Raw genomic sequence first — 18,706 nt, 5'->3', positions numbered from 1 at the left:
TGAAACACTTGTCCCTTGTTTGTTCCCCATTCAGCCTGCTGGCCCACTAGGCCCAATGGAACACATTACGGAACTCATAAATGATTTCCCCCCTGCCCTACTTCACCAGCATACAATATAGAGACTGCCCAGAGTCCTGACACCGTCCCACTGTATCTCTCAAAAAGCCTCTCTGCCTTCCTGAGCTGTCCAAAGATTACCCCAAAAGACTCACACTATAAAGTATGAGTGCTGGTAATAGACTTGACTTGCAACACTTAACATATTACCTCAATTATTACCCCCAAGTCATAAGACTCCTGAACATCTAATCAAATGGCTACCCAGACTATTTGCATTGCTGCTACTCTCTGTTATTATCTATGCATAGTCACTTTAATAACTACCTACATGTACATATTACCTCAATTACCTTGACTAACCGGTGCCCCCCGCACATTGACTCTGTACCGGTACCCCCTGTATATAGCCTCGCTATTGCTATTCTACTGCTGCTCTTTAATTATTTGTTAATTTTATTTTAAGTGTTATACTCATCTATTTTTACTTAACACTTATTTTTCTTAACTTCTTAAAACATTGTTGGTTAAGGGCTTGTAAGTAAGCATTTCACTAAGGTCTACCTACACCTGTTGTATTCGGCGAATGTGACAAATACAAAGCTATGCCCTTTGCTCCCTCCACACAACCTTCCTCCACCACCCACCCCCTCTCTCTCCGCCATGTTCTCCCTCAGCCTCGGTCCCTGACAGGACATCAGAAGGCCATGGGGACTGGAGGGGGCCGATGTTAAATGCTGCCCCCTCTCCCTGTACAGGCAGCTGGGTGCTCAAAGGAGAGAGGCCCCTGTCATTGTTGGCTGACCCCAGCAGAAGGAGAGAGCCACAGGCCACTGGCAGAGCACGACTCATTCACTCAGCAGCCGCTTTTCAAACAAACGTCACCCTGCTTTCAAACAATTACCAATACAAACACTCTCCCTCTCTCTCGTACTCTCTATCCCATACTATAGTCACTCCGTCTTTCTTCCCCATGCCAATACAAATACTCTTCTCACACCCAGTTCTCTCTCTGGTTCATCTAAACACACACACACACTAATGCAGTATATTACTTCATTGTCAGTCCTAAAAAACAATCTCACACGGACAGACTTCGTATATTTATTAACTTTACATTGAGTTGACCCAAATCAAGTTGTGTTGATGATGAGTAAAGTGTGAATGTTCACTCTTATTATTTCCTTAACCAGAACTGCACTGACTGGCAGAATGTCAGTTCGAGAAGATCCCTTGTGACACTAATGGAACACTCAGCTCATAAAATACTTGTTGCTGTCTGCAGTGTCTAATCATTTCATTACCTGGACATAGACTTAATGAAACCTCCAAGGCTGTATCCAGGTAAACCTTCGGTCTCAGGGAAATGGTAACAAAAGCTCTAATAAGGCCAGACGGACAGCCTCCAGGTTCCTATTAAACCCTCGCCAGAGTGCAGGAAGCACGTACGCACACACACACACACCTTCCAGAAAAGACCCAACTTTCCTTTTCTTAATTATGTATGGAAAGTTTCCAATGGAAAACCATTTGGACAGTTAAATAGGTCATTGTTAGACAGATGAGGGGGAAAAAACACTGAAATAAGAAAATGGGAAATTGTTGTTTATAAGATTAGGCGAGTCATGCTTTTATTATTAATTTCATTATATGTATGTTCTAGTTCAGGAAGACTCAAGGACAGAAATCAGAACATGTTATCTGTCCATCTTTGTCTGGAACTAGCACAGAGTTCACAGATCTTTTTTTCTGTTTGTTTTAAAAGCACTTGAACCTCAGTGCCGGGTGTCACAGTGGGTAAGTCGGCAGACCTACCTTTAAGTGTTCTGGTACTGTTCCTACTCCAAGCCTGCTGTGGTTTGCTCTCAGACACATAAATCCTATAGGATTATCTCTCATTTCTAAGACGTGTCTGAGGAACACGTACTGCATAATTCCCACGTATGAGTCATTAAGTGGTTACAAAGTAAGTGAATAGGGAACTGGTAAAGAAACTGGCTAACATGTCACCCAGTTGCTCTTAGACCTGTATGTTAACATTGTAATTAACACAGGAGGGGAAAAAATGACCAGTTCAGAAACAGTCCTACTTTATAATGGCTGCTCCAACAGTCTACAAGGACATATTAGAAAGGTCATTCAGGCCCAATGTACACACAAACACTTCTAAAGAGCGTGAACTGTAGCCGTTCAAATATTTGCCTGCCACCAATAGAACAAAAAGGAGTGGACTGCTGTGATAATGGTGTAAGACTGTTCTAGTGTGGGGTGTTGCACGGCAACCAGCAACAGTACAGTCAATCATCTGAGGGAGGCAGGCAGTCTGACAATGGACACTTATCCAGGCAGGAGACTGGCCACTAATGGAGCATAAAGCCTTATATGCCCATTCTGTTCACCAACCCTCCTGTCTGTCTGCCTCTACTCCTGACGGCCGCCGGCATTACATCACTGTCTGTCTCCCACTGCTGCAGATGAAGCCCAATAAGACGTGGCTAATGCGGAAAGATGAGCAGGAGAGAAGAAAAGGCAACGTAGCCTACTATAGAGTAGAATGAAGGAGGGCGCCTTGCTGTGGCTGCTGGTGGTATGACAGATATACCAGTAGTGGTCGAAGGCAGTTGGAACCGGACTGAGACAGCTGGAACCGGTCTGAGAATTCACAGAGGGGCCTTGTTCAAGCACAACAGAGGGATTTAATGTTGGGCAACAGATAAAGACATCCTAAACATAAAAGCCTACAGAAAAGAGAGGACAACCCCAATTTGATAGATTATTTAATCTATAAAATTAAACATTCATCCTTTAAAACCATACAAAAATACTTGGCTGCATCATGATTACAGACATGAAAATGCATTAACATAGTAAATAAAATGCACAATAGTAACAGAGATGTTCTAAGAGGCTCTTTGAATCAGTATAGACACTCAGTTCAGGCATAGTAGGTGTAAGGAGATGCTCTCTATAGCTGGTCAATACTTAGCAGGCCTCATCAGCAGCAGCAAGTAATCTGATCATTGCATTCATCTGGCTGTAGTCAGTTCTTTTACAGAACTAATTGGAGAACCTGCCTGCCAAATGCTACTGTACTGTAGTGCAGAAGCTACAGAGAGTACATTCAATGCCCACGTTGTTTGTAGCTGCAGTAGGCATTCATGCAGCATCCATGGAGTCATTCATTCTGGACTTGGATCGTCAAAGAGGAGAACTAAGGCAATCTGTTGTCACAGTGTGGACCAGACTAATGTTTCATCAAGGCAGGTCTCCAGTCAGAGCTGCAGTAAAGGCAGCGGGCATCTGGACACCGTTCTGGCGGAGCACACAGTGAACTTCCTGGATGTTCTTACGTAAACTCTCGGGATCACAGAGGGGCCGGAGGTCATCAGACATTTCTAGCAGCCGCAGGAGGAATGCTGCCCTGGCCCACAGACCACACAGGGTGCCATGGAAACTAGAATCCATGAGAAGGGCCAACCAGGCCGGGTCCAGGGTGTCACCTAGAATGGAAGAACAGTTAAAGGGATACTTCGGGATTTTGGCAAAGACGTTCTTTATCTACTTCCCCAGAGTCAGATGAACTTCTGGATAACATTTTTATGTCTAATTTGTGTCTCATGCTAGTAAATACCCATAGACTTCCAATCATTGCGCTAATGCTAGTTAGCTTTGGCTTGCGTAATTACCTCTAACTTCCTTCATAAGGAGACATACAAATGGTATCCACAAGTTCATCTGACTCTGGGGAAGTCGATAAAGGGCCTCATTGTCAAAAGCCCGAAGTATCCCTTTCAGCTCACGTAATCCTGTCTGCCATGACATTTTCAGTATGTTTACATGCACACTAATAATTTGATATTAAACTGATTATGGAAGTGTGCAGGGTATGGCAATAGTCAAGTAAACACTTGACTCTGTTTATCTTAAAATGGGAGTGAGGTCAAAATCGAAGTAAGCATACACTGCTTAAAACCTGGTTTTCTGAGCCATCTTTCAAGCTATTGGGACATGTAAACAGCTTAAAATCAGCGTTCCAGCCGTGTATTTGATCTGCACATGTGCCAGCAGCAGTAGCGCAAGCCTCCCTCTTATGTGCGAGTATCTTTGAAATAGTTCACATACAAACATTATATGCCCGAACTCAGAATCAAATATGCTTCGCAAAAATAACATGGTTGCTGTGGTAGAACATTTATTTTGATGGCTGATTTTCAGCATTTATTTAAGTCCCATCAGGTAGATTGATTTCAGGTGTGTCCATGTAAACAGGATTATTAGGGAAATTGTTCTTGCAAAGCATGTAAACATTTTAAGGAAACTATTATATTAATGACTAGCCACAATAATTGTGTTATTATGTGCTTTCCGACACAATCAGTAAGTATGTGGTCCTTGGCCTGTGTGTTACCTGGCTGGAGGTCTTTACAGACCCGGAGGTTCTCCAGCAGGTCTGTAACATTCTCCCTGGCCCATACACCCAGGCGTTCTCCCACCACTGAGGATGCTGGGTACTTTTCAGCGAGCTGAAGCAGGTATGGAAGCAGACATGCTGACATCACAGACGGTTCTGCAAATACGTTGGCCTCATCCTGCTCATAGAGACTGGCACACCTGTGGAACAGAGAGGGATTGATGAACAACATAAACAAAACAAAAGCCACTCGGCCTACATGCCATGAATTTGTTGACTGCCTGTGTGTGTTGTGACTCACCCAGTGTCCCTGGCCTCCCTCAGTACTGAGCTCAGGTCAGACTGGGGCATGTGACACAGCAACACCTCCAGGGCACCAGGACTATCCCAGCATTCCTCCAGCAGCAGCTCCAGCAGGAAGGGCAGAGCCTGGTTGACCTGCATCAGGTACATGCTCCTCTCCCCTCCTCCTCTCCTGGCTTGGCAGAGTGTGGAGGCAAAACCTGCCGCTTTTATCCTCACCTGCTGGCTCTCGTCCTGCAGCAGGTAAAGCCCTGTGTTGATCAACCTGCATAGGAAGAAAGACGGAGAGGACATTATGCAGCAGATTGTGACAAAGTCAGCATGCATACTGTAATTTACTTTTTAACCTACGACCCTGCTCTAGATCTCTACCTGGTGCTGAAGACAGGGAGAGGAGTGTGGTCCCTCAGGGCCATGCTCAGTAAGGGGGCCCCAGCCAGACACAGGGCCCCGGCACAGGATCTCCTGAGAGCCTCAGGGGCCTCTGGCACCCGGTGGACCTCCAACAGACTGCACCACCGAGGGAACAGAGATGTCTGAAGACTGAGACAGAGGGAGAAGAAATGTGTGAATGTTCAGTATGTTTTTTGTGGATCTGACACCCTAATGACTTGTTGTCAAGTAAATTCAAAATCATGTTAAAACAGAGATGAGTGCAGTGTGCAGAATTCTGTATGCTGACCTTTGGGAGAGCAGCAGGCTGGCAGCACACAGGGCCTGGGATAGAAACTCTGGCCCCCCTCTGTGGCCCTCCAGGGCCCCCAGCAGCAGCTCCACACACTCCAGCAGGACTGGACCCTCCAGGGGGGGAGAAGGGGAAGGCTTCTGGGACAGAGTATGGTCAGCCCCAGGAGTCATCACGGCAATTAGAGTTGTCAGATATGTCCTGCTGTACTCCACACTCTGATCCAACAGCGCCTCCTTCAGGTTGGCCTGAGTACAGAGAGCAATGTTAAACACCATTCCCATTAAACAGCATGGTCAGGTCACAATTGTCAAATCAGGAACGTGAAGTCATTAAAGGGCAGCTAATAGGTGGGAAGACTTTGCTGTCCAGAAACTGAAGGAGGTATAAAAACAGGGGCACTCACACAGGCATATTGATTGGGCCTATGGAGTTTTATTAAAAGGCAAAATAATGTTTTCTTTAGAATGTACAATAATATATGCCATTTAGCAGATGCTTTTATCCAATGTGAATTAGTCATGGGCACATACATTATATGTATGGGTGGTCCCGGGAATTGAACCCACTTCCCTGGTGTTACAACTTACAAGTGCCATGCTCTACCCAGTGGTATTTGAAAGTACTAAAGCAAAAATACTTTCAAGTACTACTTAAGTCATTTTTTGGGATATCTGTACAAAAATATAAATAGTTTACTATTTACGCTTACTTCACTCTTAAAGAAAATAGTGTACTTTTTACGCCATACATTTTCCGTGACTCCCACGGCATAACACAGCAGAGAAAAAGGATGGATATCCTTGACTGTATTAGTCTAGTTCAGATTTACCTGACCCTGTTTAGTGAGTTGGGTGTGAGCTGATACACACCCATTCATTTTCATGAGGAAAAAAAAACAATTCTCAGCTTGATTTCAGCCCTATGCAGCATTGTGTTAAAGTCATATCTTTAGTGCCTTGAATTCCTCATGTTGTATATTGAAAACTAGTCATTGAAAACTGTTGGTACGTTTTTGGACAGGGTGACTTTCCCAGCATTCTCTAGTCTAGACAGGGTGTTTATGTCTCACCTGCAGTGCCGTCTGCAGCACCTGTTGCATGCTGGTCCCACTCCATCGCCGCCTTTCAGCCGCCCAACTGACCAATGACAGCCTCAGGTCAGAGCTCTCTGTGGAGAAACTCCCCCACACCTGGCATGCCCACCGGGGCTCTGCACAGAGGAAGTGGATAGCGTTCTGATGGAAGGAGGCGGACCCAACCTGTAAAATGGAATGTCATAAACTTTCAGTATTGTGGGACCCAGATTATGAAAAGGATAACAAATCATGACAGTATCACTGGATAAGAACGGTGTGTGTGTGTGCATGTGTGTGAGAGACAGGATCTGTTGGGCACCTGGAGTCTTTGGTGTGGTGAGTGGAGCTCTGACAGGAGCACATCCCTTATCTGGCAGAGGAACCCCTGAGAGCAGAACCCCCTCAGCAGGCCTGCCACACCCAGGTAGGCCCCACGCACCAGGGGACAGTGCTGAGCCCCTGTCACCAACCACAGTCTGGACTCTACACGGTCCACCACATCACACAGTGCGTCTGGGGGAGGACTGGGGAAATAACTAAACAAATTACAAAACCTGACAGTGCCTTAATCACAGAATAAATAGAACATTAATTATAGAACCTCTATGGCCTCCATAGAATCCTTCCCTGTTTGTTTTCTACTCTGTAAACCCTCACCGTTGTGTGCATAGACCCCTGTCCAGGATGGCTCTGATCTGCAGTAGCTGTCCATGCAGACGATTGTGACAGCTGGGGTCCTGGGGCTCCGGCAGCTCTTCTGTCAACCGGAGAAGGGTGCTCACGTATTGGCAGGGGGGCGTCATGGCGACCAATGCTTTGGAGGTCATGACCCTCACACTGTAGACGGGACTGGCAGCCAGCTGGAGCAGGGGAATCAGGAAGTCTGACAGAGTGCTGCTGGGAACAAAGGTTTCATGGACCAGTTTTCATACTGCAAGGAGATGCACAGAACACTGTAAATGATTGTGTGCCTACCTGGAGAATACAGGTGTGTTATCCTTAAACAGGCCCATGGACATCATCACCTGCTTCATTGAGTAGATGCAGCTATAAAGGGATTCCTTAGCTTGACAAAATTAAATAAATGACATGAAAACAGTAATCACCCAGTTTGGTCTTGGACCCCTCGCTGGAGTTTGGCCAAGAGGGTGAGGACAGGGTAGAGGGAGGGGTGCAGGCGGAGCCGGGCCTCCCCAGAGGGACCCTGCAAGTCCTCTGCCGCCCCCCTCAACTCCCCCAGGAGGAAGGGCTGCAGGGCAGGGTAGTGGGTGAAGAAGGCGGGGGGAGACATGCCATGCTGGGTGGAGCCCTCCTCACCTCCAGAGCGCTGTCCCAGCAACCTTGAGCACAGAGAGCCTGTTCATGGGAAAGGGTTCAGTCAGAGGGAGCACAATAACAAATGAATAATTTAACATGCATGTCTGATCGCTACATGAAAGAAATTGGAGCAGACAGCACAAGTGAACCTAATGGATTCTCTCCCGGTCTATATGATCTAATGTTTGAGCTGGTCGGTTTCAGAGAATACAAATGACACTGAAAAACTGAGCTCTGTCCTCAGTGTGCGCATTACAGTAGTGAGAGGGAGAGATTGTCTTTTTACTGTAGAGCTGCAGTGCAGCATTCCTCATGGCCCAGCAGGGGGAACTGAGGAGGGTCAGGGACAGGATGGCCACAGCCGGGGCAAACTGCAGCACAGCCACCCCCAGCCCAGAGCCTCGTACCAGGGCCTGCAGGGTGTGGACCGCACACACCTGGGGGAGAGGAGGGGAAAAGCCAACATTAGACAGCATGCTAACTGACCTGGACTTGAGTATCCTATTGGTATGTGTGTATCTCGATGGCTGTGCATCTCATCTGTGTACGTGGTAGGTAATGTACATGCGTATAATTATAATGTACATGCGTATAATAATAATAATAATAATAATAATAATTCAGAATCTGGCTAACTTTTGATGAATTCATGATGTGTATTACCTGTGGCAGGTCCAGTGTCTGGTCCCAGTCCTGGGGCAGAGGGGACCTGGCTGTGTCCAGCAGGGTGTGTATGCTGTGGGCCAGGAGGGGCCGGGCCTTACTGGCCTCCTCTGCTGACACCACACACAGGATGAGCATGGGAAGCCCTGCCGCCCGCCGGGTCACTGACGTACAGCGAGACTGCAGCACCTCTAGGCCCTGGAGAGAAAACCCCATATCAGTTAGCACACACACAGTTTAACCATACTAGCTTAATATGTATGCAACATAGCTTCATTGTTGCAGGTAAAATTAGATATGAATTGGCAGAGAATGATAAGGTACATCACTGGCCTGGACCTAAAACATACTCTACAGAAACCCCTTTACCCCATTGAGAACCCTGTCTGTGTTGTGGATGAGCATCCTCAAAAGGGCCTGGGTCAGAGGTTACCTGCTTCAGCATGTGTGCTGGGATATCCCTGAGCTCTGGGTCACTGCTGCTCAGGAGACAGGCACAGAACCTGGTAAAGCCCACACAGCAGCCCTCTACTGCCCCCTGGGGGATAGAAATGTGTATGTCAGGACTGAAGATAAGACAAGAAAACCAGGGAGGCTTTGAGTTGTGACCCATAGATGGATGTTATGTGTTTTTTACCCAGTGGCGGCATTTGAGAAGAATGTTCTTGAACACTTTAGAGGCCCTCTTCAGGTCTTCTAAAGTTAGAAAGGGTTCTGTCTGTTTGGCCTGAGCAAGGATTCTCTCCACCAGAGAACCTAGAAAGATTCCTATTTCCTGAAAAGGAAAACAACAATAGTTATTTAAGGCCAGAATGTGTTTCTTAGTGGTGCTGAACATGGGTTAGAATGTGCAGCCGGGTGGTCAGTGCGAGTGTTGATCAGTAAGATGAAGAGTACCTTGAGGGAGACCCAGCAGCAGGTGAGGACCAGACTGTGTTCCTCAGACAGCAGCACACACTCATCCCCCTCCCCCTGGTCCTCTCCTGCCACCTGGCCTACCAGAGAGGTGATGGCATTCCCCATGTCACAGAAAGATGGGGGTATATCTGGAAAAGACAAGGGCGGGGGTGAGACAACCGTTCCATTTCAAATGTACCCTTCTCCGATCTCTTGTGCGATGTCTCTTTACTCCTTCGTGGCGATACCTTTCTCATCACCGCAGGCATCCTGGTCTCCATACAGCACACCCAGTAGGAGCAGAGTGATCCTCTCCAGGAGAACCAGGATCTCTATGGTCATTCTGTGATCGACCACATCACACAGGGTGTTAGGTACCTCTAGTATACACCTCTCTAGGGCAGTCAAAATACCTGAAACAAATACATCACTCAAATAAGGTTGCAATGTCAAATGCTTTGGAATTCAACATGTTTATATACAAGCTGTTAGACAGCTGAAAATGTAATTTTGTGAAATAGCAATGATGCAACAGGTCTCACCGTGTATGGGTTTGGTCCTTGCAGCAAGCATCATATCATCCTTAGCAATCAGGTAATGCTGCTCGAGTTCCTTGAGTAGATACCTGACCAGAGTAGAGGCCTTCGAGTCCCCAGAACTGACGTAGTTGATACGGCTGTCCAGCCAGGGCACATGAGACTGACCTCCAGACCTTCGGAGAGGGGGTCATGCAACACTGAGGTCGAGGACCAGAGCTCTGGCTACAGGTGGTGTAGAAATTAAGGTCTACTTACTTCTGGAGGAGGACCTTGATGATCAGAGCTCCCATCTGAGCCTCTGGCACACGGGGACTGCAGAGGAGCAGTTCTGCTCGGCCGAACAGCACAGGAGTAATGTCCTCCAGAAAACTAGGTGGGAAAAATCTCACCAGTAACCCTGCAGAGAGCTCCCGAATCTACATAGGAAGAAAACAGAGCAGAGAAAACACTTTATTTCACTTATCCTTTCTGTCACTTACAAATGTATTAAAAATAAAACATGGAAGTTGTAACATAAGTATTAAGTCTACCTCATTGGTGGAATCCTCTAAACAGCCAATAAGGACCAGCTGTTTTGATCGAGAGAAGAAATCCCACCATCCTCTCAGCCTTGCCCAGTTGATCAAAGAGGCCATGTTAACTACAGAAAGGGAACAAAAACCTCTTGGAATTTTGCGTCATACAGGCTTTAAAGCCCCAGAATGAAGTCAACCATCTCATTCAAACCCCCTTTACTGACCTGGGGGTTGGCCCTTCTTCTTGTCTGGGCTCCAGGTGTCTGTGCAGGTCTCTAGTACAGCAGACAGCAGCAGCAGGACAGTCTTCTTCCTCTGGTAGCTGTGTCCTGGTGCCAGATAGGACAACGTCAGCTGGGACAGCCAGTCCACAAACCCTACAATGATCAGGATGAATAGGATATTAATAAATTGCACCACACAGCTAGATGAGACAAGGAAATAAAACCATTATTTAGTGCTTCAAACTTTCACAGCTCTCACCTACTCCCTGATCCAGTGCCATCTCTGTCTCCTTTGTGAGGCTGACACCACCGTCCCTTTTTCCCTTCTGTCCTCTGAGGTGGGCCAGGCAGCTGTCTCGGATCCGGACCAGAAACCTCTTCACCCCCGCCTGAAGGTGCTGGCGGAACGGTGACGACTCACTGTTGAGGTTCTGGGGGATGAAGGTCCTCATGGTAGACAGCTCTTCCGGTGTCGGGGCCTCTTTGGTCTTTGGGCTGCAGCATAGCAGGTTGAGGGCGGCCAGGCGGACTCGATCGTCCACACATCCCAGGGCAAGACGGAGAGTCTCCAGGGCATAGCCACTCTCCAGGGCCCAGGGGGAGCCTCCATAAGTGGCTCGGCGGGCACTCATCACACAGGCCCAGGCATGGAGGTGCCCTGGAGAGGCAGGGTCTAGAGGGGCCAGCAGGGGCTCCACAGCAGCGGGGAAGACACGCAGAGTCCAGGGCAGCAAGTGGCTGGAGCTGTTGTTCTGAAGAAGGGTCACGTCAGAGGTCAAGGCCTCCAGCAGAGTGGTCCGCCAACGCCTGGCCCACTGATTGGCCAGATCCAGCTCCAAGGGAGGAGTATCCTGGGCCAGTTCCTCACACAGCTCGCACCGCTGCTTCTGGATCAGACACTTGTAAAGCTCTGAGGCACATGGGGACAGATGATTGGTGGACATGCACTTCAGGAGATGGTTGGGAAGCTCGGAGTACTGCTCCAGCACCTGAGGGGTTAACGGAAAATTAATTATAATCAATTTCCACAACTGAACATACACTTTAAAAAGGTTAAGATGACTTTGAATACACTCACCATGTCAGTGCCAACATAAGGGAGCAGTGAACAGAGGGGGAAGTATTTGGCTTTGGCCTCCCAGGGCAGTTTGGTTATGCGGTAGAGTAAGGAAATGTGCAGGTTCTTCTGTGTGTCTCCAAAACGCTGGCAGTCCATCTCATAGATCTCCAGCAGCAGGCAGAAAGCACTGCGCACAACCTCTGACACACCCTCGACCTAGGCATGTGTTAGGAGAAATGGGATGTTATTGTTACTACTATACTTTGCCCATGAGCTGTTCTTGTCTATTCATGTTCTGTATTATGTCATGTTTTGTGTGAATCCCAGGAAGAATAGCTGCTGCTTTTGCAACAACTAATGGGGATCCTAATAAACTACCCCCCCCCCCAAAAAAAAAAATATGTATACATACACACACACATACAGTGGGGCAAAAAAGTATTTAGTCAGCCACCAAGTTCTCACACTTAAAAAGATGAGAGAGGCCTGTAATTTTCATCATGACAACTATTTCAACTATGACAAACAAAATGAGAGAAAAAAAATACAGAAAATCACGTAGGATTTTTTATGAATTTATTTGAAAATGATGGTGGAAAGTAAGCATTTGGTCACCTACAAACAAGCAAGATTTCTGGCTCTCACAGACCTGTAACTTCTTCTTTAAGAGGCTCCTCTGTCCTCCACTCGTTACCTGTATTAATGGCACCTGTTTGAACTTGTTATCAGTATAAAAGACACCTGTCCACAACCTCAAACAGTCACACTCCAAACTACACTATGGCCAAGACCAAAGAACTGTCAAAGGACACCAGAAACAAAATTGTAGACCTGCACCAGGCTAGGAAGACTGCATCTGCAATAGGTAAGCAGCTTGGTTTGAAGAAATCAACTGTGAGAGCAATTATTAGGAAATGGAAGACATACAAGACCACTGATAATCTCCCTCGATCTGGGGCTCCACGCAAGATCTCACCCCGCGGGGTTAAAATGATCACAAGAACGGTGAGCAAACATCCCAGAACCACACGGGGGGCCCTAGTGAATGACCTGCAGAGAGCTGGGACCAAAGTAACAAAGCCTACCACCAGTAACACACTACGCCGCCAGGGACTCAAATCCTGCAGTGCCAGACGTGTCCCCCTGCTAAAGCCAGTACATGTCCAGGCCCGTCTGAAGTTTGCTAGAGAGCATTTAGATGATCCAGAAGAAGATTGGGAGAATGTCATATGGTCAGATGAAACCAAAATATAACTTTTGGTAAAAACTCAACTCGTCGTGTTTGGAGGACAAAGAATGCTGAGTTGCATCCATAGAACACCATACCTACTGTGAAGCATGGGGGTGGAAACATCATGCTTTGGGGCTGTTTTTCTGCAAAGGGACCAGGACGACTGATCCGTGTAAAGGAAAGAATGAATAGGGCAATGTATTGTGAGATTTTGAGTGAAAACCTTCCATCAGCAAGGGCATTGAAGATGAAACGTGGCTGGGTCTTTCAGCATGACAATGATCCCAAACACACCGCCTGGGCAACGAAGGAGTGGCTTCGTAAGAAGCATTTCAAGGTCCTGGAGTGGCCTAGCCAGTCTCCAGATCTCAACCCCATAGAAAATCTTTGGAGGGAGCTGAAAGTCCGTGTTGCCCAGCAACAGCCCCAAAACATCACTGCTCTAGAGGAGATCTGCATGGAGGAATGGGCCAAAATACCAGCAACAGTGTGTGAAAACCTTGTGAAGACTTACAGAAAACGTTTAACCTCTGTCATTGCCAACAAAGGGTATATAACAAAGAATTGAGATAAACTTTTGTTATTGACCAAATACTTATTTTCCACCATAATTTGCAAATAAATTCATTAAAAATCCTACAATGTGATTTTCTGGATTTTTTTTCTAATTTTGTCTGTCATAGTTGAAGTGTACCTATGATGAAAATTACACGCCTCTCATCTTTTTAAGTGGGAGAACTTGCACAATTGGTGGCTGACTAAATACTTTTTTGCCCCACTGTATAACACCATTTATATTAATAATGAGATGATTGGAAACTCACTGGACTCTCAGCATTGTCCCAGATGACCTGGATGAGTTGTTGTCTCAGGCTAGAGTCATCGGGCAGCAGGGGAGCGCTGGTCACCTCCCAGATCTCAGCTAGACACTCCTTAACACTCTTCAGCCACAGTGTTAACACTGCCATCAGACATAGGCTTTATTAAACGTTGATTTGATACTCAGGTATTTCTTACTTTCATTACGTTTGCACTTACAGAAACACACATAGGCACTGGTTTGGTTTTACAATACCTTCAAAGACATAGTAGTGACAGTCAAGCTTCTCCTCACACAAAGCAGAGACCAAAGGAAACAAACCACCCAGGAGTAGACAAGTCTGAAGCAATAGAGAGAACTTTGAATCAGAAACCACATTTTCTAGATTGGCCGAGAATTCCATAAGAACGAATGAAGAAGATATATCAGTTAGCATGAGCAGTCTGTGACATACCCCTGTGGTGTCCACCTGACTGACTAGGATGCCCCTTCTACAGCAGGTCAGCAGACCCCTGCTCACAGCCAGTCTGTCCACTCCGTCCTGCGAGCGGGGGCTGCACTGCACCTGGAGACCACCCACACACAGCTGCCAGGGCTCTGAGTAACACACATCAACCAGTGGCATATATATATATTTTTTTTAATCATCACAGTCCTTATATACATAGGGTTATGGTTCAAATCCTTCATATGTGTTGTGATGATTTGTAATGTAAACAATGTAGAATGTAAACAATAAAAGTCAACATACAATGTCAACAATATGAAAGTCCTGAATGTGTACCTGAGTGAGTGACTTGTAGCAGACTCCAGGCAGCTGCTCCTCCCTCCCCTCCCTCGAGTACGGTGTTAATCAGCATGGCCACTGTGGTGCCAGCCAGGAGACGGGTGTCCCTGTTGGAGCACTGCCCGCACACAGAGGAAACAAATAATATAGTAATAAAATAAAATAAATGCTATTTAGCACACGCTTTTATCTAAAGCAACTTACAGTCATGCATGCATAATCTTTACATATGGGTGATCCCGGTAATGTAACCCACTACCCTGGTGTTACATGGGCCATGCGCTACCAAATGAGCTACAAAGGACCATGCAGTAAGAGAAAGAGCTGGACCATGGAGCGACATCAGGGAGAACAGACTGGCAAACCTGAATCATATTTTATTTAAAATAGTTTGGGATTTAACCTGAATCGATGTCAAACACAGACCTGTCCCAGGATGATGTCCATTAGAGACTGTAGGATGCTCTGCACTGCCAAACTCCCCTGTTCCTTCTCCCACACCAGAGGGGCCACCTCACCTGGCAACAGCTGAAAAACCTGCAAACACACCTGAAGGGACATGTCGCAGATCAGTAAGACACCTACTAACACAGCCAACTCACAGGTCAGTTCAGTGACAAGACGTCTTCTGAACAGTGCTTCAAATGAATGAATGAAAAATGAAAAAAGACAAGTACAATTTTGTTGACAAGCGCAAGGAAGTTAAAGGTTGATAAAGTGCATATAGAGTATTTACCTTGACAGCTTGGTAACACAGTGGTCCATTTCTCAAACCCTCCTGCTCCAGTATTACAGGGAATAACTCAGCCACTTTATCTATCAAGGAAGGGCAGGCCTCTCGCCACAGCTCACGACCAATAGAGCTGTCCTCCAGGAACATGCAAGCTGCAAACACAAACCACACACAGGAGATCACTTGACACCTAAAATGAGGCCAAAAAGATAATAGTTAATATTGACAATGCCACTCACACTAAAACAAAGAACCATTCAAGATGATTCTAATCCACAACTAACCTATCTGGAGGTCCCCAATGGATAATGCCTGAAAAGGAAAGATGCTGAAATATTAACATTAAACATTATCACATTGCTAAAGAATACTTCTAGCCATGGATTATTTTTAGAACAATACACATACCTGATCCTTTCCCACAATAGTGCACAAACAGTGCTGGATTTCTCGAAAAACCAGCAAACGATTGACTTCTGCCAGATGTTGTAACATCTGTAATGGCATGATCAAATACATATTCAGAATAGCACTTTAGTTATTCAGCATTGAAAACATAACTTCTAAAGGACAGAGCTTGTTCTGGACCTGGTCTAATTTGCGACTGGCGATGTTAAACATCTGCATCTGCATGGCGACGAGTAGCCTGATGAGTGGCAAGAGGAGCCTCTCCTCTAAACACTGAAGCTGCTTCACTGGGATCTTCCTCAGCAGCTGGCCTGCCTCCTCCAGACTACGCTCTTTGCATCGCTTTATGCTGCTCCTGTTCAGAGACAGACAACATGCCATGAAGATGAGTGACACCGACGGTAAACAATGAATGTGTACTAATTGGTTGGAAATGGAGCTGGAACCAGCAACTCTGTGACACCGCAGGGACTATCCCACTGCTGCCACCAGTGTAGTGATGGAGATAGAACAATCGCTGCATGGCTTGAGTCAACAAGCCTTTGCTTATTGTGATGTGAATGCATTACCACCTGAAAGCCCAGATTTCTTGGCAGAGGCAGTAGTACATGCATTCCCACACATGCATTGTCATACAAACATCAGGGGTGTATTCATTATGGAAACAGTTTAACGTTTTAGCACCAAACAGAAGCATCAGAGCATAACGACAGTTTCTATTGGAAAAATGCAGGTAGGTCACTCCTGTTTCATTCTGTTTAAGAAACATTTTGCAACAGAATCGGTGTAATGAATAAAACACATTAGGCACTTGTAAACCAGATTTACCTTGAGCACTCATCAAGTTTGTTCATGAAAAGCTTTAACGTAGTGCTGACATCTGTGGGTATTTTATACTCAGTGACCACACAGTCTAGTACAGCTTTCATCTGATCTTCGACCGATTGAACAGGCACCATTGTTTGTTAATTCCCGAAAGTTTGTCTTAAAATTATCCCTGGAAAGAAAGAGAACATGCTTCCTCGTGTTTTTCTTGTCAAACTAAATCTACTGTTGCGGAGTTGAGTCGTTACAGAACAGTGCATTTTCAATTACCGCCATCTAGTGTATAGGAGTATGCGTTCGGTTAGCAAATCATCTTTGTAACATTACATTACGCTTTTGTGTTCATGTTTTGTTGTCAATTCATTAGGGTGCATGCAGAGAGTCCATATAATAGTGCAGGTTGCAAATTTACTTCTAGAAGTTTGCTATAACAGATATATTCTTTGTCTGTTTCCGTAGTACAGAACAGCCCCACGAAGGTCGCTGTTGGCTATCTCAGTAGAAGCTCGCCCATTTCTGGAGCATGAACGCAAGTAATCCCCTAAACTGTGATTGGTTAATATGTCATTGCCATTGACATCTCTCTACAACAATTTGCAAAAATGGTGACTCCCTGGTGAGGTGGAACTATTGCGTTCTCTACAGGTTGTAGGGAAGGTTCACAGATAGAACAATTCTATATATATATATATATATTAGGTTTAGTTATACAAATCTTTGGAAGGCTCGCAGTTCGATTCCGGGGAGGACTACGGTTCTTTCCGGTTTAAGAAAAATATGTCGGAAGCCGGTGCTGAGTTCGAAACAAAATAAGTGAAGACGAATGTTCCGAATGGACAACAGCAGTAGCGAAAACTATAACAAAAAGGAAATTGTCTAAAATTGGAGTGGATGATACGTGTATGAATGATAATGAATCGCTTCTTGTTGGGATGCATATGTGGGAAACCCGTTTGATGTGTCAAATGGTGAGGTATGCGCTGGAAAAAGTCTGTCATACATACTGGTCTTATTTTGATGAATCGTATTTCTGAAGAACATAGGAAGATTGCAGTGAGCCTCAAAGGAATCTGAATAACAGAAGTTTTGAACTTCGGAGTAGAGCACTCTCAAAGGAGTCGTTGAATACCCGAAGAAGATTCCTGGTGTGGCTGGTGCCCAGCGTCTAACCCGCTGGGTGAATGGAGAAAAAGAAGAGTGTCGGCCCAGTTGTTTTCTGATAAATAGAAAATACCTACGCATGTGAAGCTTGGTAATGTACGATACGCTGTACGAACTGTCGTCCCCAACACATTGCAGTGTAAGCAGTGGCGGTTTTAGCTTGTATGGCTCCCTTGGCGAACCCGCCGCCGCTCCCCTCAAAAAGCACCATTCTCTACTAACTAATTTTTATTCAGACATTTGGAACAACACAAATAAATATAACATTTGAAAACTATATAAATCAAAAAATATATATACAAAAATACTCATGAATAAAGTGACAAAGAAACAAATTGTAGTATATAAATACAAATAAAAAATATCATTATTACACTATTACCCTACTGCTAACAAAAAACACAAATAAAACTAAATTGCACAAATCCTATACCACACAAATACACAACACACTTTCAAAGAAGATAACCTGATTATTACACTATTGCACTTCAAACAAGAAACACACTAAATTGCACAAATAATTGCATTACTAAATGCATTAGTACTGTACAAAGGTGCGCTATTTGATAGATTCCCCCTACCTCGGGTTTCCAGTGGGGGAACCTGAGGTCAACAACCCACCCATTTCATACTTCTGAGTGGGAGACCTTCCCAGGCAGTAGCCTGCCTAGCTCACTGACGATCCAGGACGTCCACTCCGACAAGGTTAATTGACCCACAGTCCCACACGATGACAAGATATCATTGACGTAACGTGCAAATTAGTGATAGATCGCACAAATGTCACCTTTCCAATTTGTTTTTGTGCGGGCGCCTCGTGCAGCCCCCGGCAAGATGCCTCCCTGGGAGGCTGCCCATGTCGCTTATACCTACATCCGCATCATTAGAATTGATAAGGATTTGGCCATGTTTCAAGTGTATGCTGATGGACAGGGTATTGAAGAACGATGTGTAGAAGAACGACGGTGTTGCAATTGTGGTGGTGAT

General features: G+C 45.6%; 1 protein-coding gene across 5 annotated transcripts; it reads right to left on the bottom strand.

The window, feature by feature from the left end:
- Window positions 1-2,728: 2,728 nt before the first annotated feature.
- si:ch211-225b11.4 (thyroid adenoma-associated protein homolog) lies at window positions 2,729-18,706 on the bottom strand. 5 transcript variants are annotated; one of them, XM_036979873.1, is made up of 31 exons: window positions 18,301-18,706; window positions 15,911-16,085; window positions 15,731-15,817; window positions 15,607-15,634; window positions 15,326-15,474; window positions 15,016-15,138; window positions 14,587-14,707; window positions 14,257-14,399; window positions 14,058-14,142; window positions 13,807-13,943; window positions 11,770-11,967; window positions 10,951-11,680; window positions 10,692-10,844; window positions 10,483-10,592; window positions 10,208-10,368; window positions 9,956-10,125; window positions 9,662-9,826; window positions 9,414-9,562; window positions 9,154-9,291; window positions 8,950-9,054; window positions 8,517-8,714; window positions 8,140-8,290; window positions 7,643-7,892; window positions 7,194-7,433; window positions 6,856-7,060; window positions 6,531-6,719; window positions 5,456-5,706; window positions 5,146-5,316; window positions 4,772-5,038; window positions 4,468-4,670; window positions 2,729-3,559 (listed from the first exon to the last, which is right to left on the bottom strand). In XM_036979873.1, exons 1-31 carry the CDS (start codon window positions 18,342-18,344, stop codon window positions 3,315-3,317), a joined length of 5,541 nt encoding a protein of 1,846 aa, XP_036835768.1. In that variant the 5' UTR covers window positions 18,345-18,706; the 3' UTR covers window positions 2,729-3,314. The 5 variants fall into 5 exon arrangements, with proteins under 5 accessions (XP_036835768.1, XP_036835765.1, XP_036835767.1 ...); XM_036979870.1 differs by lacking the exon at window positions 18,301-18,706 and adding an exon at window positions 17,794-17,942; XM_036979872.1 differs by lacking the exon at window positions 18,301-18,706 and adding an exon at window positions 17,794-17,942 and having other exon boundaries at window positions 2,730-3,559; window positions 7,194-7,430.

The sequence above is a fragment of the Oncorhynchus mykiss genome, chromosome 6, assembly GCF_013265735.2.
Source record: "Oncorhynchus mykiss isolate Arlee chromosome 6, USDA_OmykA_1.1, whole genome shotgun sequence".
Classification (NCBI taxonomy): domain Eukaryota; kingdom Metazoa; phylum Chordata; class Actinopteri; order Salmoniformes; family Salmonidae; genus Oncorhynchus; species Oncorhynchus mykiss.
This window is presented reverse-complemented; position numbering and strand designations above follow the sequence as displayed.